Source organism: Prionailurus viverrinus, chromosome C2 (genome assembly GCF_022837055.1).
Source record: "Prionailurus viverrinus isolate Anna chromosome C2, UM_Priviv_1.0, whole genome shotgun sequence".
Classification (NCBI taxonomy): domain Eukaryota; kingdom Metazoa; phylum Chordata; class Mammalia; order Carnivora; family Felidae; genus Prionailurus; species Prionailurus viverrinus.
In genome coordinates, this window is record NC_062569.1 from 53376051 (window position 1) to 53394439 (window position 18389).

The following is an 18389-nucleotide window of genomic DNA, read 5'->3' on the forward strand; positions in this document are numbered from 1 at the left end:
CTAGGTGAATAGTGAAACCATTGGCTAAAATGTGGAAGAAGTGGTAAAGAAGGAAGTTTGGGTGGGAGGGTAGAGGCAAGGAAATCAAGACTTTGATTTTGAACTTGAGATGCCCATTATAAGTGCATCAAGTAGGCAAGTGGATGTAGAAGAGTGGAATTTAGAGGAGAGATCAGGTACAAATATAAATTTAAAACCATGGGATGGATTTTAAGGAATGGATCCTAAGGAATGAGGATTGATAGGGAAGAGGACAGAGGCGTAGGATGAACTACTGGCATGTTTCCAGAGGAGCTAAGATTTTATAGGAGTGAGGAGGACCTGGAAGAAGCAAGGAGGAGAAGAAAAGGTCCCATACCTCCTTCAGACCATGCTGGATATAGCCTGTGAGACATAAATGGCCATCTCTTAAGCACGCTGCAGGGGAGATGGTGTGTTCAGGGACTCAGCCAAGTTTGTCATCAGCAAAATCCTCTATATCCTAAAACTCTTTTCTAAATGATCCTTTGATTTTCTTGCTCTAACAAAAATTTAGCTGTCTCAGAACAGCAAGGCAAAGTACAGTCAGAATAAGTTGAAGGATATGTTCAAAGAAGTCGAGGAAGTAGAGGATTTTGCTAACAACAGACTGTGAATTCCAAAGGGCTCAGGGGAAAGGTTGGAGGCACTGGGGAGAGGGTAGTGACTGGGTCAAATTCTGGGATGCACAATACAGTATAAAGTTAAAGAAATTGAATAATGGGGATTGACCTAGGAGACTTGGATGTCTGGTAGCTTAGAAGCATGTTGAGACTAGTCCTGCTGGTCTTTTAAAGGGACAAATGTATAATTAATTCTAACTGGGGCTTCCTCTTGGAGCTTCAGCATTTTTTTGTGATGAGGCAAGTAGTGGCCTCTGTCCTTTCCCTGAATCACTGTGGCCTGAAGAATGGGATTACAGAGACTATGGAAGCCTAAAACTCAGGGAAGTTGTGTGTGTTTGTGTGCGTGTGCACACTTGCACATGTCTGAGCACTGTGTCTCGGGGATGAGGTTACCTAGAGTTCCCAGGAGACAGGAGAGGATGGTTGCTGAGTGGCCAAAGCCAGCACATACTCATTAGAGCCCTTCACCCAGCAACCAGCAAACTTAATACTGTTGACAGAGTAAATTTGGGAAGAGAGTGAGTGGATCCATATAAAAACATCCCCACTCTGGAAGAATAACAGGAAACATTATCTTTAGTGGCACAAAAAAAATCACACAATTTGAGTGGCAGTATTGTATTCTAATTTGATCAAGGATCAAATTGAATTGTATGTCTAAGCACTTACCCATTGCAAAGTCCAGAACTCTTATAACAGTGTGTTATCTCAATTTTGCAAACAACTGCAGTCAAATATTATTACCCATAAGTACATGGGGTCAATTTGTAAGATAATTCTTTTCTTTTTCACAGGAAGAAATGAAAAGATTGCAGAATCCTTTAGAACAAGTTGATGATGGAAAATATTTACTTGAAAAGTAAGTAAAAAATACGAAAGGAAATTAATTATGTTTGAGGTTTAAAAGCTTGCATGGGGAAAAAAAAACAATCAAACACCTGGCAAGGCAAAAATGAATAAATAAATTTGACAGTTTCTTACGATATCATTGTGGTCAGGAACCCAGAAATGTGGCTCATTTGATATATAGTTAGATAGATTTATGGCTAGTTGAGCTATGATACACAAGCTGTACTGATTAACAGATTACTATGATGCATGGAGATATCTTGGTGCTGTGTCTGAGGGCTTAAAACTTAACAACCCTGCCCTCTTTTTGCCGTTTAATCAATGGAGTGTATAGAAGGTAGTCCTAAAATTTGCAAAAAGTTTAAGGGTAACACTAAGACTAATAGAATTAACATTAAAGTAATACTACAGAGGGGTGCCTGGGTGGCTCAGTCAGTTAAGCCTCCAACTTTGGCTCAGGTCATGATCTCATGGTTTGTGGGTTTGAGCCCTGCATTGGGCTCTGCACTGGCAGTGTGGAGCCTGCTTGGGATTCTTTCTCTCAGACTTTCTCTGCCCCTCCCCCCTCCCCCCTCCCCCACTCCCCCACTCTCCCACTCATATGCGCGCTCTCTCTCTCTCTCAAAATAAATAAATAAATTTTAAAAAATAATACTATAGAATGGAACAAAATTGAGCTGAAAAAAAAACAAGAAAGAGATGAAATTCAATATGAGTATATTTTTCATTTAGATTTTTAAAAAATTGTACAATCAGATACATCAGAGATATATTCTGATTTCAGTTTGTGAGTAGATGCTTAGAGGTTTTATCTGATGTTAACGCAAGACTATGATTTTATATGACTTCTAAAAATATTACCACAATATTAGACTGGTAATAGGCATGCATTGTCCAGATAAAAGAAGAAATGAACTATCATTTACTGAGCATTTACAATTATCTTCCATATCAGTGAATGCTTACAGATGTTTCCTCATAGAATTCTGATTATAGCCTTTTGACATAGGGATTATTTCCATTTTACAGATAAGGAAAGAGGCTCAGAGAGCTTTCAGCACTTGTCTATTTACTAAGAGTAGTGAGGGTGAGAATCAAAACCACTCATGGATGCCACCAGAGCTCCTGATCTCAAACACTGGCTAAGTCTCAATGCCAAGCCCATGTGAGTGTCACCCGTGGCTCTGGGTATCACATTTAAAAAGCCCGTAGACCTTCCCAAGAGCATCAGAGGAGGTCAGTTAAAATTGTGAGTTTCTGGGACCATATGAGCCTACTACAGAGAGCTGAAGATGTGTACTGGACAAAAGAAATCTCAGAGGGAGCATAATGACTTTCCTTAAAGATTTGAAGGAATTTTCCCATTAAAAAGGGGCCAAATTGCTCGTCTTGCTCTAAAGGGCATAACAAGAATCAGTGAGCAGGATTTACGGAGAAACAGCTTTGTGACTCAGAAAAAGAATAACTATTGTAAAAATTCAGCCTGCCCAACAGAATGGACTTCTTTATTAAGGAATGAGATGGCAGACACTATAAGTGCCCATCTGAGATGCTGTTGAAAACATTCCTGAAAATGGAAAATCTTGAATAGGATTCCTTTCTCTGATTTTATCCTAGCTTTGTGAGTCTGAACTAAGTATTTAAATACCCTGAACACAGTTTCCCGTGCAGATAATAACACTGACTTGACAGTCTTGGTGAGGGCCTTAAATACGACACCCACAATAGCCCAGTGGCTGCAATGTCAGCCCCTTCTCTTTCCATCTGGGTGGCTGTTTGGACTAGACACATTCAGGTTCATTCTATCTCCGTGATTCTAAGAATTTGCCGTGTCATCACTTGAAGGACAGTTTTCAGCAGTTTGATCAAATGAAGTTTCTGTGTTATCTTCAGATTGAATTTATCCTTATTATGGTGTGCCCTCACCATTACCATCACTAGAAGTATATAAATAATAACTAAAAAGTTTTTGTGTAACTAGAAAGATTTTCCTTTATGGAGATTAGTGTGGTAATGACATTAGATAAGTGATTCTTCATCCTGGATGCCTTTAGAATCACCTGGAAGTTAGTAAAGATGGCATAAGCCTTGGTGTAAGCTCCACCCTAGACGAATTGAATCTGAATCTCTGAGGATGAGATCTTGAAATTAGTATTTATCAAAGTTCCCTCCATGTAATTCTAATGAGGAGCTGGGGTGAGAACCAGTGGTCTAGGTACATTTTAGATTCCTTGTGGTTATTCAGTAGTCTCACCGTGGCTTAATTTTCTTAGGACACACTTACTCTGTGACGTTCAGCCCTTTCGATATAGGGCTGCTGAGCCAATGGTCAAGAATGAATTCTTGAGATGTTTTTGGTGCAAAAAGGTGTTTTTATTAAAGTACAGGGACAAGACCCATGGGAAGAAGGAGCTGTGCTATGATTGTGAGGAATGATTGATTATATACTTCTAGGTTGGGTGTGGGAGCAGATAGAGATAAAGGAAGTCATTAAAGAGATTTCCATATGTTAAAGAAGACTACAGGATCCTGGAGGTCTGGCTATTCTCAAAGGTTGCTTTTACTCTCTAGCAAAACATCAACATTAAGGCAGCCATGAGTTCCTTGAGGAGTGTCACGCCCTGCATGTCTCAGGTATTTATCAATGGGCTGCGAGTTGTAAGGAAATTTAATTTTATCTATATTTCTCTTGCCTTTGTTCTCCTCATCACTTTTATCTATTAAGTTAGGTTGTGCTGGTATTTCATTATTGATTTTAATGTAAAAAGTGAACTCCAGAAGTTTTTTCTTGCTAATTGATCACAACTCTGTATTGAACTTCTCGCTAATCCCAACATGTATCTTTCCCAGCTTTCTGCTCTCAAGATTTGTGAAGATTAATGGCATATATGTGGGCTTCTGCCTCCTCTTTCCTTCCCTATTCTTTCCTTCTTATTGTCCAGAAGCCTGGGAAAGCTAAAAGCTTCTGGAAATGGCCAATCTGCTTTGCATGCTTATTTTTCCTTATCATGATTGAGGAATTCCAGAGATGGGAATTAAAGTCTCCCCTCAAAGCACACAAGCCTGTGGGGTAAGCTTCGCTTTCATGTTTGTCCAGGACAGAGAGAGAACAAACAATGGCTGCCAGCCCTAACGGCTATACCCATTTGCCTGTAATTCTAGAGATTTTCCTGCTTTGCTTCGGGGCAGGTCTGTGTCCTTGAAAGCTGTCAAATTTGATTGAAAAACTGGTGTGCTCTGAGTGAGCAGTTAGGCATTTCATTATAGCTGTAGCTGACTTAGGTGCTGATGTAAATCACCTCAGCTACTTGAAATGGCCATAAGTTAAGTGATAGTGGTGTCATAGCAGTTGATCAGTTATTCCCCCTTGGAACATTACATTTATTCTGAATGCTCAACAGGGTTTTGTGGTAGACAGCGTGAAGAGAGGGGGAGCTGCAACTCTGTTCTACTTGAGACTATGCGCAGGGCCAGTCCAGGTCATTTGTACACACATACGTGCACATATTCAATAACACTTTCTATGTGCTCATGAACAGAAGAGTAATTAGTAATGCCATTATTTAAGAGCCTGCTTATGACTCTGTTGTTTTTGATAATCATTTATTAACTTAAGTAAGACCTTAGGGTGACTGTTAATTGTTGTAAATATTGAATCAAGCTGGGTTTCTGGTGCGAAATATATGATTGCAAGCCACACATTCACCTCACATATAATCATTTTATTACCAACAGGTAATTATTGATGGAATGAGATAAAGCTATCCAATTAAAACCTACAGGTATTCATAGTTTATAGTTGGTTGAGGATGTATAACTGTAAATTGTAATTTATTATTATAAAATTTTTTTTTCTGTTTTTGAAAACTTGAGTTTTGCCTTTGGTTGCTGTATAACTAGAGGTCCCACAACACCTCACATGTATCCCTATTGCCCAATTTACTAATATGCTATTAAGGGGGTTAGTTAACAAAATCTTAAAGTATCTTTCTTATAAGGCTTTAGTCCCTACAAGATCATAAAATTGCAAAAACAATACTTTCCATGCCAACTGACCCTGCATTAAGTCCCTCTGTTTCCCCTTTAATAACATCTGTCACTCTTGTAATTGCTTGTTTAATATCCACCATTTCTTAGATTGTAAAACCGTAGAACACGGAACATGTCTAGTGTTTTCACCATTGTGTCACTTGTGTTTTGCCTCATTTCTGACACATAGAAGATACACAATATATTTATAAATGAATGAATAAGATGAATTAATAATGGACTCAGAATACCAGTGGCATAGAGCAAAAAGAGTACAGCACTTTTTTCCTTGCCCCTTAATATCCCAGCTAGGCCACCACAAGGCTATATTGTGCTGATGGCACCACCTACTGGCCAAGTAGGAATTTATCTAATCTATATGTTTCTCCACCTTTTTTGGTTATTCCTTCATAAAGAGGAGAAAGTCCTAGAGATACTTCCAGCTCAATTTTTTTCTTATCTTTTTCCTTTCTTTACTAGAACCACAACCTGGTCCTCATTATCAGACCAATTTGAATACCCTTCTAAATATTTTCTTTTTTTTTCCCTTCTAACTATTTTCCATCCCTCTCCTTGTCACTGCTATTAAAAATCACCCTTAAACATCCCATTCAACTTTTTCTGCTCTAAATACTTTATGTTTCCCCGCAGCAATGTTTTTCAAACTATAGATAACAATCCACTGATGGTTTGTTAAATCAATTTGATGGTTCACCACTGAAATGTAATATAAAAAATCTGAAATATAATAAAAGATATCAGCATACATTACATGTAGTTGGGGAAATAATATTTCTTGAAATTTTTGTTTCAGTTTTAATGAACACATATGTACACATACACATCCCCTTAGCACACGCATGTGTCTTGGATTGGGATGTCAAATATTTGACGTATGAAAACCACAGTCAGTAGCATTAAGTTGAATAAGTATGATATTAAAATCCTTCAAGCAGTATTTTGTGGTTATGAAACTTGAGTTTCAATGTGGTTTCTGCTGTACAGTGACTTGAGCATAACCTCTTTGAGCTTCAGATTTCTCATCTGTACAATGGGGAAAATACATAGTTGGTAGAGGCTACTGTGAAAATTTAATAAGATAATACATATAAAATGTTTATGACAGTGTTTTGTATATATTATGCGGCCAATGACTATTAGTTTTCTGCTTATCCAAACTTATTTCCTACTTTTATCCTCGACTTTCACCAAATTGTTCTTTGTTATCTAAAAATAGCCTGAGTTTTTTCACCTCTAATCCTTTGTTTTAATATCTGTCTCATATGTATTACCTTTCACATCTTAACCTAATTCCTTTCTACAAAACCCAGATCAACTACCACCATCTCCACAAAATCTTCCTTGATCACTGTAACACCCAGTGATTGTCTAATAAACTCATTAGAAGCAGTGATCATATATCTATGGATATAGAATTTTCCAGGACAGAGATTCATGCTTTGACAAAGCTTACAGAATGAAAGAAGGAAAGGTTCAATGGTAGTGGCACCATTGAAGGGTGAGAATGAATGAGATACATTCTCTACAACTTGGTTAATTCCATGGGATTTATAACACCCTCCTTTTGTTTTTTTCTCCCCCCAAAGTGGCCCAATATTCTGCTCTTCTCTTTGCTTAAAGGAAATGACTCTCATGCCTTAAATATGAATGTTGAGCTAAGGAGTAAAAATCAAAAGAATAGCAAATGTAAAAAAACAACGTTTTCTTTTTATAGTGTGGTTATTTATCCATTATCTATCAATAGGAGACTTTAGGACTCTGTGAATTCATTAAAATGAACAAAATTGGATATATATCAGCTTTTTCAAATAAATACAAATTATCAATATTATTTTTATAAAGGTTAACTCTCTGTATTCAACTATATTGAGGCATTATTTCTGTTTCTAGTCACCAGATGGCCATGGATATGGAGAATAATATTGAAAAATATCACCTCAATCTACAGCCCCTGGAATCAAAGGTGAAAATGTAAGTTATTTCAAAGTTTACATTAAAACATTACAGTTCTCGGGGCACCTGGGTGGCGCAGTCGGTAAAGCGTCCGACTTCAGCCAGGTCACGATCTCGCACTCCGTGAGTTCGAGCCCCGCGTCAGGCTCTGGGCTGATGGCTCGGAGCCTGGAGCCTGTTTCCGATTCTGTGTCTCCCTCTCTCTCTGCCCCTCCCCCATTCATGCTCTGTCTCTCTCTGTCCCAAAAATAAATTAAAAACGTTGAAACAAAACAAAACAAAACAAAACAAACAAAAAAAAACATTACAGTTCTCATTTTATGAACTTCTACACTACTCTTGAATTTGGGGGTATAAGAATTAAACATTTACTTATTTCACATTTATGTGTTAAACATTTCTGTTCTGAACAGCAACAAAGCCGTTTTGGGCGAACAGCACCATCTACTGGATGGTGTGGGGGAATTATTATATTGTCGTCCCATCATCATTTCTTGGTTTTCCCCTTTTAGACAGAGTGCATTTTCTGCTGTTTTGTCTTAGTAACTTGGTTAATTCCACCTTGGAAAACTTGGTTATTTTTATATCATGCCATTTCTTTTATCACACACACATGCACGCACACACACAGGTTAATGCTCTGAGAAGCATGTATCCAAGAATTTTAACATGTCTGAGCCTGGCTAGGATCACTGATAATTTACAAAAAAGCCCAAAGAGGAATCTTTTAGAAAAGAAGTTACCCTGAAGAAGGGAGACTTCAGGTGTTCAGCTTTAAAGAAGAATAAGCCATGGATTTGGGAACTGAGACAGAAATGATGCAGATATATAATATCCTGCTGGATAAAAGCAAATATTAACATAAACCCTTGTAAATCTACATTAGCCCTGGATATCAGTAAAAAGCTTGTATCTGAATGAGAACAGTGGGATACCTTCAAGATAAAGTTCAGACATGGCTTCTGAACCTGTTGGGTCCCCCACTGTAGGAAGCCCTATGTCATGCTTACTAAATGAATAATAAACCAGGCTACCAAATTTATGCAAGCAATGTGTCAGCCTCACTACACAGGATGTTAGTTTTCAAACATAGGTTGTTTTATCCTTAGGAATTTTCTCATTAAGATAACGTCCTCTTAAATGAAAAAGTGCTGGAATGGAAAGTTGTTTGTGTGAAAAATTAGAGTGTTTAATTTGAATGCTGAAATGAAGCTAGGAATCCTCCCTGGTGTTTTTTGGTTTTCATCATCTCTGATATGTATAGGCAGAGAGGCAGGTGCCAAGAGGAGGAGCAGGCAAAGAAAAAATCTCTCTGCCTGAGATTCCAGCCAGCTCAGAGAGTCTGGGACTTAATGTGTAGCTGGCTTGATGGAGGAATCTTAGGTCAGTGAGGTGCAAAAAGAATGGTTTTATCTCTTCTAATAACTCTGAACCCCATTTCCACTCACTGGAGGGGGATGAGGGAGAGAAAACTTAATCTTGTCCAATAATGGAATTTGAGTCCCATCAGAGAATTTAGTCCAGTTCAGTGACTCTTGTCTAATCTGGTTATTAAATTCTTAACTCTCATGACAGGTTGAACATCTCCCCTCTATACACATTAGATTTTTCCTGCAGCTGTGCAGTCTACTGTCCTCTCTAGTCTCTCCTCTTTCTAGTTGTCCCTTCTCCTTGTTATCCCTCTCCCACCCCTCATGTGCCAAACACCCAACTGCCCCAAGATTTTCATTAATGGTAAACATTTCGCTCCCAGGCAGTTGTTTCCTTAAAAATAGGGGTCGGGACATTGTGGGAAGCGCATTTCATCTCCCCTGAGTCTTCCACCAATGGTGGAGGCTGTGTTTCTCATTATGTCCCTTGCTCTGCTGGGACATCTCCCTCAGGCTGACCTTGGCATCCTCAAGAGGGTGAATTTTGGCATACCCTCCTCCCCACTTCCCAAAGGATGTTCTTTAGACCTGCAGAGCACTGGGTATGAAAGATGGGACCTTGTCCCAGGTTCAGGAGTCACTGTCACACTGCACAGGCTTTCTGTTAAGGTCTTCTTTTCTTGGTGGGAACCTGCTGAACATCTGTCTTCCCGTGGTAGGTAGAGAGAAGTAGGGAAAGCGATGGTTACTACACTATAAAATCCGCTTTACTGGAAACTCTCCTCTCCCTTCTCTGATGAGGAGGAGAGAGGGAGACTAAGTTCCATTGAAGGTTTTCTGGACAGTCCAACCTCTGCAACCCCTGAGGTGGGATGCATTTTGGCAGGCCAGTCTCTGAGTGTAAAAGATAATAAGGCCAGATGAGAACTGTTCTCAGGTGTGGGCTGCCTCCATTTTATACCTGCACTGATGGGAACCCAAGGTGGAGGTTGGATGGGGCAGGAAAGACTCTCAGTTGTTTCCTCATACTCAGGCCACCTAAAAAGAAAAGGATTTGATAAGGAAGCCTAAACCTCTATGTGGAGTGCAAAGTATCAGTGGAAGTAGAGACCTCCAGGGAAAGGACACATGTGAGTATGTGGATGGAATTTAGAGGAAATGTCAGGAAGGGTGCATTACCTGGTTCACGAATGCGACCATTAACAGGTAATTTTGAGTTTTAGAGTTGGAGGATCAAAGGACCGCATTGAAAGGGCAAAAGCAATCAAGATTGCACAGCTATTAATAAAAAGTAATTTTGGGGAGGTGAAAGGCAGGTTTTCTGAGGGTCGAACAAAAGCAAGCCTCTCAAGTCAGAAAACTTGGTGAAAGCAAAAGTAATAAGTGAAAGCACCACAGTGAAGGCTGTCAATGCAACTCGAAGACTAAAGACAAATATGTTAGGAGGCAAGGCTGGAACGAGGGCCTGAGGAAGAAGGCTCACATCAAGGAGCACATGCTTTAGCACAGAGGCCTGACTGCAAAGGTAGGAAATGGACTCTCCAAACTCCATAAAACTGTTACCCTTTACATGGGGTCACATCTTGGATGTAATAAGATCCGAAACCCACCTTCTAAATACAAACTGTCCCTTAACAGTTGTTCGTTAAGTGTGTGCAATCCCTGTCCTGATGTTTTAAACATGTATTTATTTTATTATTGAACAACATAGACATCTGTTGAATACAGATCATCTTTTGAAAGTCTGCTCATTAAATGTGCCCAATTCCTCTCCTTATTTTTTATTAATGTATTTGATTTAGTGATAAAAAAAAGTTTAGATTCTATAAAAGACAAAGAGAGAGACAGACAGATAGACACACTAGAGGAAAAAGACAATTCCCAAAAGAATTTAAAAGATATTTCTCAATGAAGCCTTGTTAGACTGCATTTGTTTGAGAGTAATGCCTATCAACTTTAGTCAAAAGCTTAATTAAAAGAAGATATGAGAGAAGAATGGTTGAAAGCATAGACTTTGGAGTTAGAGCAAATAAGGCAAATCCCAGTTCTGCTCCCTACCCACTGTGTGACCTGGGAGCACTGCTTACCTGTCTGGGCCACAGTTGCACTTCTCTATACGATGAGAACACTAACCGTGTCTTAAAGGATTGTAGTGAACTTTCAATGAGAAAATCCTCCCTGCCAAAATTCTGACCGAATGCATCTTTTCCATGGGAGTTACACTGTTCCAAACATGTTTTGTATGCCAAACTGGGCTAAGAAAATATTGCCCATAAAGATCCTCAGGAATCCAGCTTATCACATCAATGTATGTGATTAGCACACATTGCTTAAAAATTTTTGAAAGTGTTTGATTTTCTTAAGTGATTATAATGATTTATCTAGGGCCTCTATTGGTCACGTTTGAGGCTGACTTAGATACCTTATCCTTGACTCCTTGCAAGAATTACACAAAGGTTATTGTTATTCCTGTTTTTTTGGGTAAGCACAATGTAGGCCAATAACTGTAGTGCTTTGCCCAAAGGCCACAGCTAATGAGAAGTAAAACTGAGCAAGAACCTACATCTCTCTAAACGTACTGAGTTTCTGGGGGGTTCCAGTTCACGATGGCTATGCAGGAAGATCTTGAACTCACCTCCTTCCACAGACATTACTGACTCTACAGCCACATATGGAACAATATCCCCTGAAAAAAAAAACCTAAAAACTGGTGGAGCAACACCTTTACATCACGCAAATGAGAGGGAAACCACATCAAAACAGGTAGGAAAGGCTAGGACATAATCTTGCAGTAAACCCCACCCTGAGCACAGTGACTCACAGTCAGGAGGGAATTCAAAACACAGAGCTCCTTCCTGCCTGAGGAAAGAAGGATTGTACTCTACACCAGGCACCCCCACTACTAAGACCAGCACCTGAAAGACGAGCCCTCAAAACATACAGCTTTGAAGACCAAAGGGGTTCCAGTGCCTGTGAGACCTACAGGTCTGTGGCCAACTGAAGATGGCTCTTAAAGAGCCCGCATGCATGGATTCACCAGTCCCAGGGCCCCATGCAGAAGTATCCCTTTGAAAAGTACCCAGACTTTATGTGAAAAGACTGGTTTCCTAATTTTAAAGTATTAGTCTGAGAGGCAGGGGCCTGCTAGGTTATTCTCTGGGGTCAGAGAATGGTGGGAGCCATCTTCCTGCTCTCTGCCTTGCTAAAGCTGGTGGGTGCCATCTTTTTAATTTTTTTCCTTTTTATTATTTACCTTCTTTCTCTTTTCTTTCTTCTTCTCTTTTCTGTTTTTGGTGGGTGCCTCTTTGCATTCTCCGTCTTTCTTGCTCCAGCCAGTGAGCACCATCCTGTACTCTCCGTCTGCTGCACTCCAGAATACCATCTCCCAGATGACAGCTTCTACACAGGTTGGGGGCCTGGTGTTGGTGACTGTCACCCAGAGAGCACCCCTTATCACCTGGATCTGGAGGCCAAGGGGTTTAGATTCCTGGGTTCCATGGAGCTGTGGCAGTTAGACAGTTCTTGGCAGACCATCATTCCTGAGACACTGCATAGACAGCAGACTGAAACACACATTCACTCTTTCTGAGAAAGAGGCCTATTTACTGGTCCACGAGCTTTGGTCTGAGTGACAGGCTTCTGGTTTCAAACATATCTCGGGTCCTGCATGGGAGTCTCAGGTAATGGAGGCCAGTGAATGCAATCTCCGTGCTCTCCCTTGCTCCAGCTCACTGGAGTCTTAGAGAAAGGAGCTTATACCTTGTCTGGTGCCCTGATTTTTGCAGCTGCTGCCAGGGTATACCTCCCCACTGCCTGGCTCTGGTGTGACTTTCAGGCCCCATAGGACAGTAACCAGTAGACAGAGTCTTTAACAGCTACCGCTACCAGGGTACAGCAAGAGGCTACAGACCCAGGAGCTCACTACGATGTAAAAGAGGCCTATTAGCTTATCATCATAGCTGCAGCCTGAAGGGCAGGCTTTTAATTAAACACACATTGAAGGACTGACTATAAACCTTTTCTGAGACCTCGGAGGCCAGGTACTACCTTTAAACTCTCCCTCTGCCACACTCCAGAGTACTAACATGTCTTGGACGGGAGCTCTTACATGTGTCTGGTATAAGAGCCAGACTTTACATCCCAGTCTGTAGATCTGGTACCCTGATTTTTGTGGCTGCTGCCCAGGAGATACCCTTTGATCGCTTGGTTCTGGTGACCAGGAGGGCTTACATTCCTGGGTCCTATGGGAATGTAACAATTGGAGACACAGCAGGCTTCCACCACAGGGCCCTGAATAGACAGCAGATGGAACACACCCTTAGCCACTCTGTAAAAGAGGCCTACTTGCTTGATGTGGAGCTTGGGCCTTAGAGGGCAGACTTCAGATTTGGTACACATCTACAGGCCACAGATATGCTCTTAGGGAACATAGGCTGGGGGATACCGTCTTTGTGCTCTCCTTAGGCCTCATTACAGCTCAGCCAAATCTCCCAGAAAGAAGATAATACACTTACCTGGAGTCCCAAATTTTGCAACTGCTACCCAGATCAACTGGCTGTGGAGGCCAACACAGTTTGCAATTGCAGCCCCACGGGAATGTTTACATTTGCTTACTTTAAAAACTTCTGCCTGAGGGTCTGGCTTCCAATCAGCCTGAATTTAGGTGCTGATTAAGATCCTCCCCTTGGGGCGCCTGGGTGGCGCAGTCGGTTAAGTGTCCGACTTCAGCCAGGTCACGATCTCGCGGTCCGTGAGTTTGAGCCCCGCGTCAGGCTCTGGGCTGATGGCTCAGAGCCTGGAGCCTGTTTCCGATTCTGTGTCTCCCTCTCTCTCTGCCCCTCGCCCGTTCATGCTCTGTCTCTCTCTGTCCCAAAAATAAATTAAAAAAAAAACGTTGAAAAAAAATTTAAAAAAAGATCCTCCCCTTTAGGGAGATTTTAGCATAGCTTCCACTACTGGGAGCTATTAAAAATAAAATAGGCTGCTTAGACAATCACAAAGGTTTGAGAGACAGCCAACAGCTAAGGTAGGTTGAACAATAAGCTTTATCTGCTGCATAAGGCCGACCATTTAATACTCCAAGAGGTGACTGTTTCATCTAATGCATAGAAAGTGGCAGTATCAAGGAAGATGAAGAAACAGAGGTATGTATTCCAAATTAAAGAACAAGATGAAACCTCAGAAAAAAAAAACCCTATAATGTGGGGCGCCTGGGTGGCTCAGTTGGTTAAGCGGCCAACTTCGGCTCAGGTCATGATCTCGCGGTCTGTGAGTTGGAGCCCCTTGTCAGGCTCTGTGCTGACAGCTCAGAGCCTGGAGCCTGTTTCATATTCTGTGTCTCCCTCTCTCTGACCCTCCCCTGTTCATGCTCTGTCTCTCCCTGTCTCAAAAATAAATAAAACGTTAAAAAAAAAAACTTTAATGTAACAGAAATAAGTAATTTATATAATAAAGAGTTTAAAGTAATGCTCTTAAGATCACTGAACTTGGGAGAAGAATGGATAAGCACAGTGAGAACTTCAGTGAAGAGATGGAAAATATAAGAAAGTTCCAAATAGAAATCACAGAACTGAAGAATGTAATAAAAATGTTTAGTATCTAAGCACACCTCTTCATGAGGTAAAACTTTATCTTCTTTGAGGTCTGGGACCCAATGTTACGAAAACATATTTGTTGATCGCCTACTTACTATATTTCTAGAACTGTGGCGATATGGTGGACATGTGTATTCACTGCCATCAAGAGATTCACAATCTAGTGGAGGAAGAAGACTTGTTGGAAAAGAGTTGTCTGGATTAGCCTAATCTTCTTTTTGAACAGTTAATATCTTCCAGAGCTGCTGTTCTCTTTCATGGACTCCGTAGTCTCTGTGTGCTTTATTTCTAAAGTGCCTTCTTAATCTTCGTAAAGAGTGTTATAGAGGCAAGACCCAAGTTGCTCAAATTCCCATCTGTGAGGGAGTTAGGGGTTGCTGACTGTCAAGATGGTCATAGGTATTGGTGAAGGAACCTGCAGAAAGATCCAGAAAAACGTAGGTCCATGATGCTTTGGAAGTACCAACAAAATAGGAAGTACCAACAATCAAAGGAAGTCAGGAGTTACAAACTAGGAAGAAACTGGAATGGAGTGGAAGCAGGCTAGAGATACAGGCAAATGCTGTGGGGAACTTGCCTATTGCATGCAGCGGCCCGTTCCTGGCATTTGGGCAGGTTTGTATCAGGATACAGGGTTGAGGCAGACACCAAATAATGAAAACATGGTACATCTGTTAGGGTAGTTTTAAAACACACATAGAAAATTTAACTAACACTTGCTGAAGAGACTGTCTTTATTCCACTGGATATTCTTTCCTACTTTGTCAAAGATTAAACTGGACAGCTACATGCAGAAAAATGAACCTGAACCATTTTCTTACACCATACACAAAAATAAACTCAAAATGGATGAAAGACCTAAATGTAAGACAGGAAGACATCAAAATCCTTGAGGAGAAAGTGGACAAAAACCTCTTTGACCTTGGCTGTAGCAACTTCTTACTCAACGTGTCTCCAGAGGCGAGGGAAACAAAAGCAAAAATGAACTATTGGGATCTCATCAAAATAAAAAGCTTCTGCACAGTGCAGGAAATAATCAGCAAAACTAAAAGGCAACCGACAAAATGGGAGAAGATTTTTGCAAACAACATATCAGATAAAGGGTTAGTATCCAAAATCTGTAAAGAACTTATGAAACTCAATACCTAAAAACCATTCCAGTGAAGAAATGGGCAAAAGACATGAAAAGACACTTCTCTGAAGAAGACATCCAGATGGCCAACCGACACATGAAAAAATGCTCAACATCACTCATCATCAGGGAAATACCAATCAAAACCACAGTGAGATACCACCTCACACCTGTCAGAATGGCTAACATTAACAACTCAGGCAACAACAGATGTTGGTGAGGATGCAGAGAAAGATGAACCCTTTTGCACGGCTGGTGGGAATGCAAACTGGTGTAGCACTCTGGAGAACAGTATGGGGTTCCTCAAAAAACTAAAAATACAACTACCCTGCGACCAAGCAATTGCACTACTAGGTATTTATCCAAGGGATATAGATATGCTGTTTCAAAGGGGCACATGCACCCCCATGTTTATAGCAGCACTGTCAACAATAGCCAAAGTATGGAAAGAGCCCAAATGTCCATCGATGGATGAATGGATAAAGAAAATGTGGTATATATATACAATGGAGTGTTACTCAGCAATCAAAAAGAATGAAATCTTGCCATTTGCAACTATGTGGATGGAACTAGAGGGTATTATGCTAAGCAAAAATAGAGAAAAACAAGTATCATATAACTTCACTCATATGAGGGCTTTAAGAGACAAAACAGGTGAACATAAGAGAAGGGAAGCAAAAATAATATAAAAACAGGGAGGGGGACAAAAACATAAGAGACTCTTAAATATGGAGAACAAACAGAGGGTTGCTGAAGGGGTTGTGGGAGGCGGGATGGGCTAAATGGGTAAGGGGCATTAAGGAATCTACTCTTGAAATCATTGTTGCACTATATGCTAATTAACTTGGATATAAATTAAAAAAAAAATTAACAGGCTTAAACAAATAGGGGTTCTACTTACCTACTCAAAGTCAGCATGTGACAAGCCAAACCCATCATCTTGCTCTCTTCTCCCTTTCTGCCTTTTGCTGAACCATGAAGTGGTAACACAATGTAATGGGGAGACAGGGGATCTGGCCCAAATGTTGTATCTGTCAGTTAGCTCCCATTTGTTCCCTGAAACTTGTCGAGGACTCCTGTTTGCAAGTAACAGATACTCAACTCAAAGTAACTTACGAATGAAAAAGAGATTATATTAGATCATCTAACAGAAACATCCAGGGGCTGATGTGCTTCAAGCAAGCTAGATACAGGGGATACAGGGAGTCAAGCATCGTCAGATATCTCTGTGCTCCTTTTCTGTAAGCTTTGCTCTACACATTTTGCTTTATTCTTGTGTGGGCTCTCCCAACATTGTTGGCCATGGGTTGGTGGGTCCCCAAAGAAAAATGAAGCTGAAACAAAGAAAAAAAAGGAGAAATTAATGTTGGGCAAGCAAAACTACCACTATGTTAATAATAGCATCTTCCTTAAAGCCCACTTGTGGTTAGGATTGAATGGGAGAATACACGTAAAAGAGCTATATGTCATTAGATGTTATCTCCAAAGATATTCAGACTTGTGGCCTCTTTGATGGTGCCTTTTTTTCCCATCCCCAAATTCAGCCCTACTTGAGTCATAATGTATTTTGAAATTGTAAAAATTATTTGGTAACATTTAAGAACTAGTAACTTTCAAATAAAAACCCAGATTTCTGACTATCCTTGATAAGTAGTAAGTCCTGGCAACGATCAACTGTGTCAAGATGGGGTTCCCCCTCACAAGGAGCAGATACTGCCCAGTCTTCCCCCAGCCTAGCCCCAGGAGACGTCTGGGATCCTTTCCTGTCTTCACAGCCTGATGTCCTACCACTTTTCTCTAGGAACCTCCTGCCTTCTGCCTGGTACCCACACTTCAAGGCTTTGCCCAAAGACCTTTCCTCTTCCTTCCTACCAATCTAGATCCCATATATCCTGCAAGTCTAATTAAAGTACCAGGACTCCCTCAAATCTCCTCTAAGCATCCCAGCTCTCAGAGCTTTGTCTTTGAGATAAGGACATCTTCTATGTAAGGGCATCCAGTGACAACCAAGACTGCACAGGCTGTGAGTCCCAAAGTGCCTGTGAGTGCATGGGGGAGCCACTGGCACTGTAAAGCAGACAGGGATGCATATAGAGATGGCAGAGGTAGGCGATTATTCCTGAGATAGAAGATAAATAGGAATTGACCAAGCAAAAAAGTTATTGAAAAATTTATTTATCATCTACTTTGAAATAAACCTCTATATTTATAATTCAAAATATAGGAACACACAAAATGTGCTCCTTTACTGCAGCCAGCCTTTGAAGAATTATACTGATAGCACAGCTTAGTTTTAGAAGTAAAAATGTCAAGGTAGTTGGTGGTGTTCAGGGTTTACTCTGCAGCCTTAAAGGAGACTCGTGAGTAGGAATTGTGGTACAGCTATAATAAGAAGGATGAGAAGAGTGATTTCCCATGACTGATGGATGAGGGCTTCTACATTTTGTTTTAATTCCCTCTTATGGCAAAATAACATTTGGAGAGTTTATTTAGAGAACTAATATTAGAACAATTTAATCATCAAAGGTCTCATTGGTGTGGTCAAATGGGAGTAAATAGTGTGTGATGTAAACAGTTTCCTATGATTCAGTTTCCTATGATTCATAGATTCCTATGATTCATGATTCCACATGTAAAAATATCCAGGGTCACAATTTAGATAATAGTGATGTAGCTGGCCTCTCATTTTTAACTTCTGAGTTAAAAAGGAAAAAAATATAGTATAATATACCTTCAACTAAGTAAAATTGTTTCCATGTATGTGGACAAGGATGGTGAGACAAATATTCAAAAATTA

General features: G+C 40.4%; 1 protein-coding gene across 3 annotated transcripts in view; it reads left to right on the forward strand.

Annotated features, from left to right (window-relative positions):
- The first annotated feature begins 1438 nt into the window (after positions 1–1438).
- Positions 1439–18389, forward strand: part of SCHIP1 (schwannomin interacting protein 1) — a 581848-nt gene continuing 564897 nt past the window's right edge. Inside the window, exons 1-2 of one of the 3 annotated variants that reach the window (XM_047875738.1) lie at positions 1439–1503; positions 7434–7514. In XM_047875738.1, coding sequence (XP_047731694.1) covers positions 1445–1503; positions 7434–7514 — 140 coding nt within the window. In that variant the 5' untranslated portion in view covers positions 1439–1444. Of the gene's footprint in view, positions 1504–4112; positions 4128–7433; positions 7515–12481; positions 12547–18389 lie in introns of those variants that run through there. The other 2 variants (XM_047875739.1, XM_047875743.1) reach the window with 2 other exon arrangements.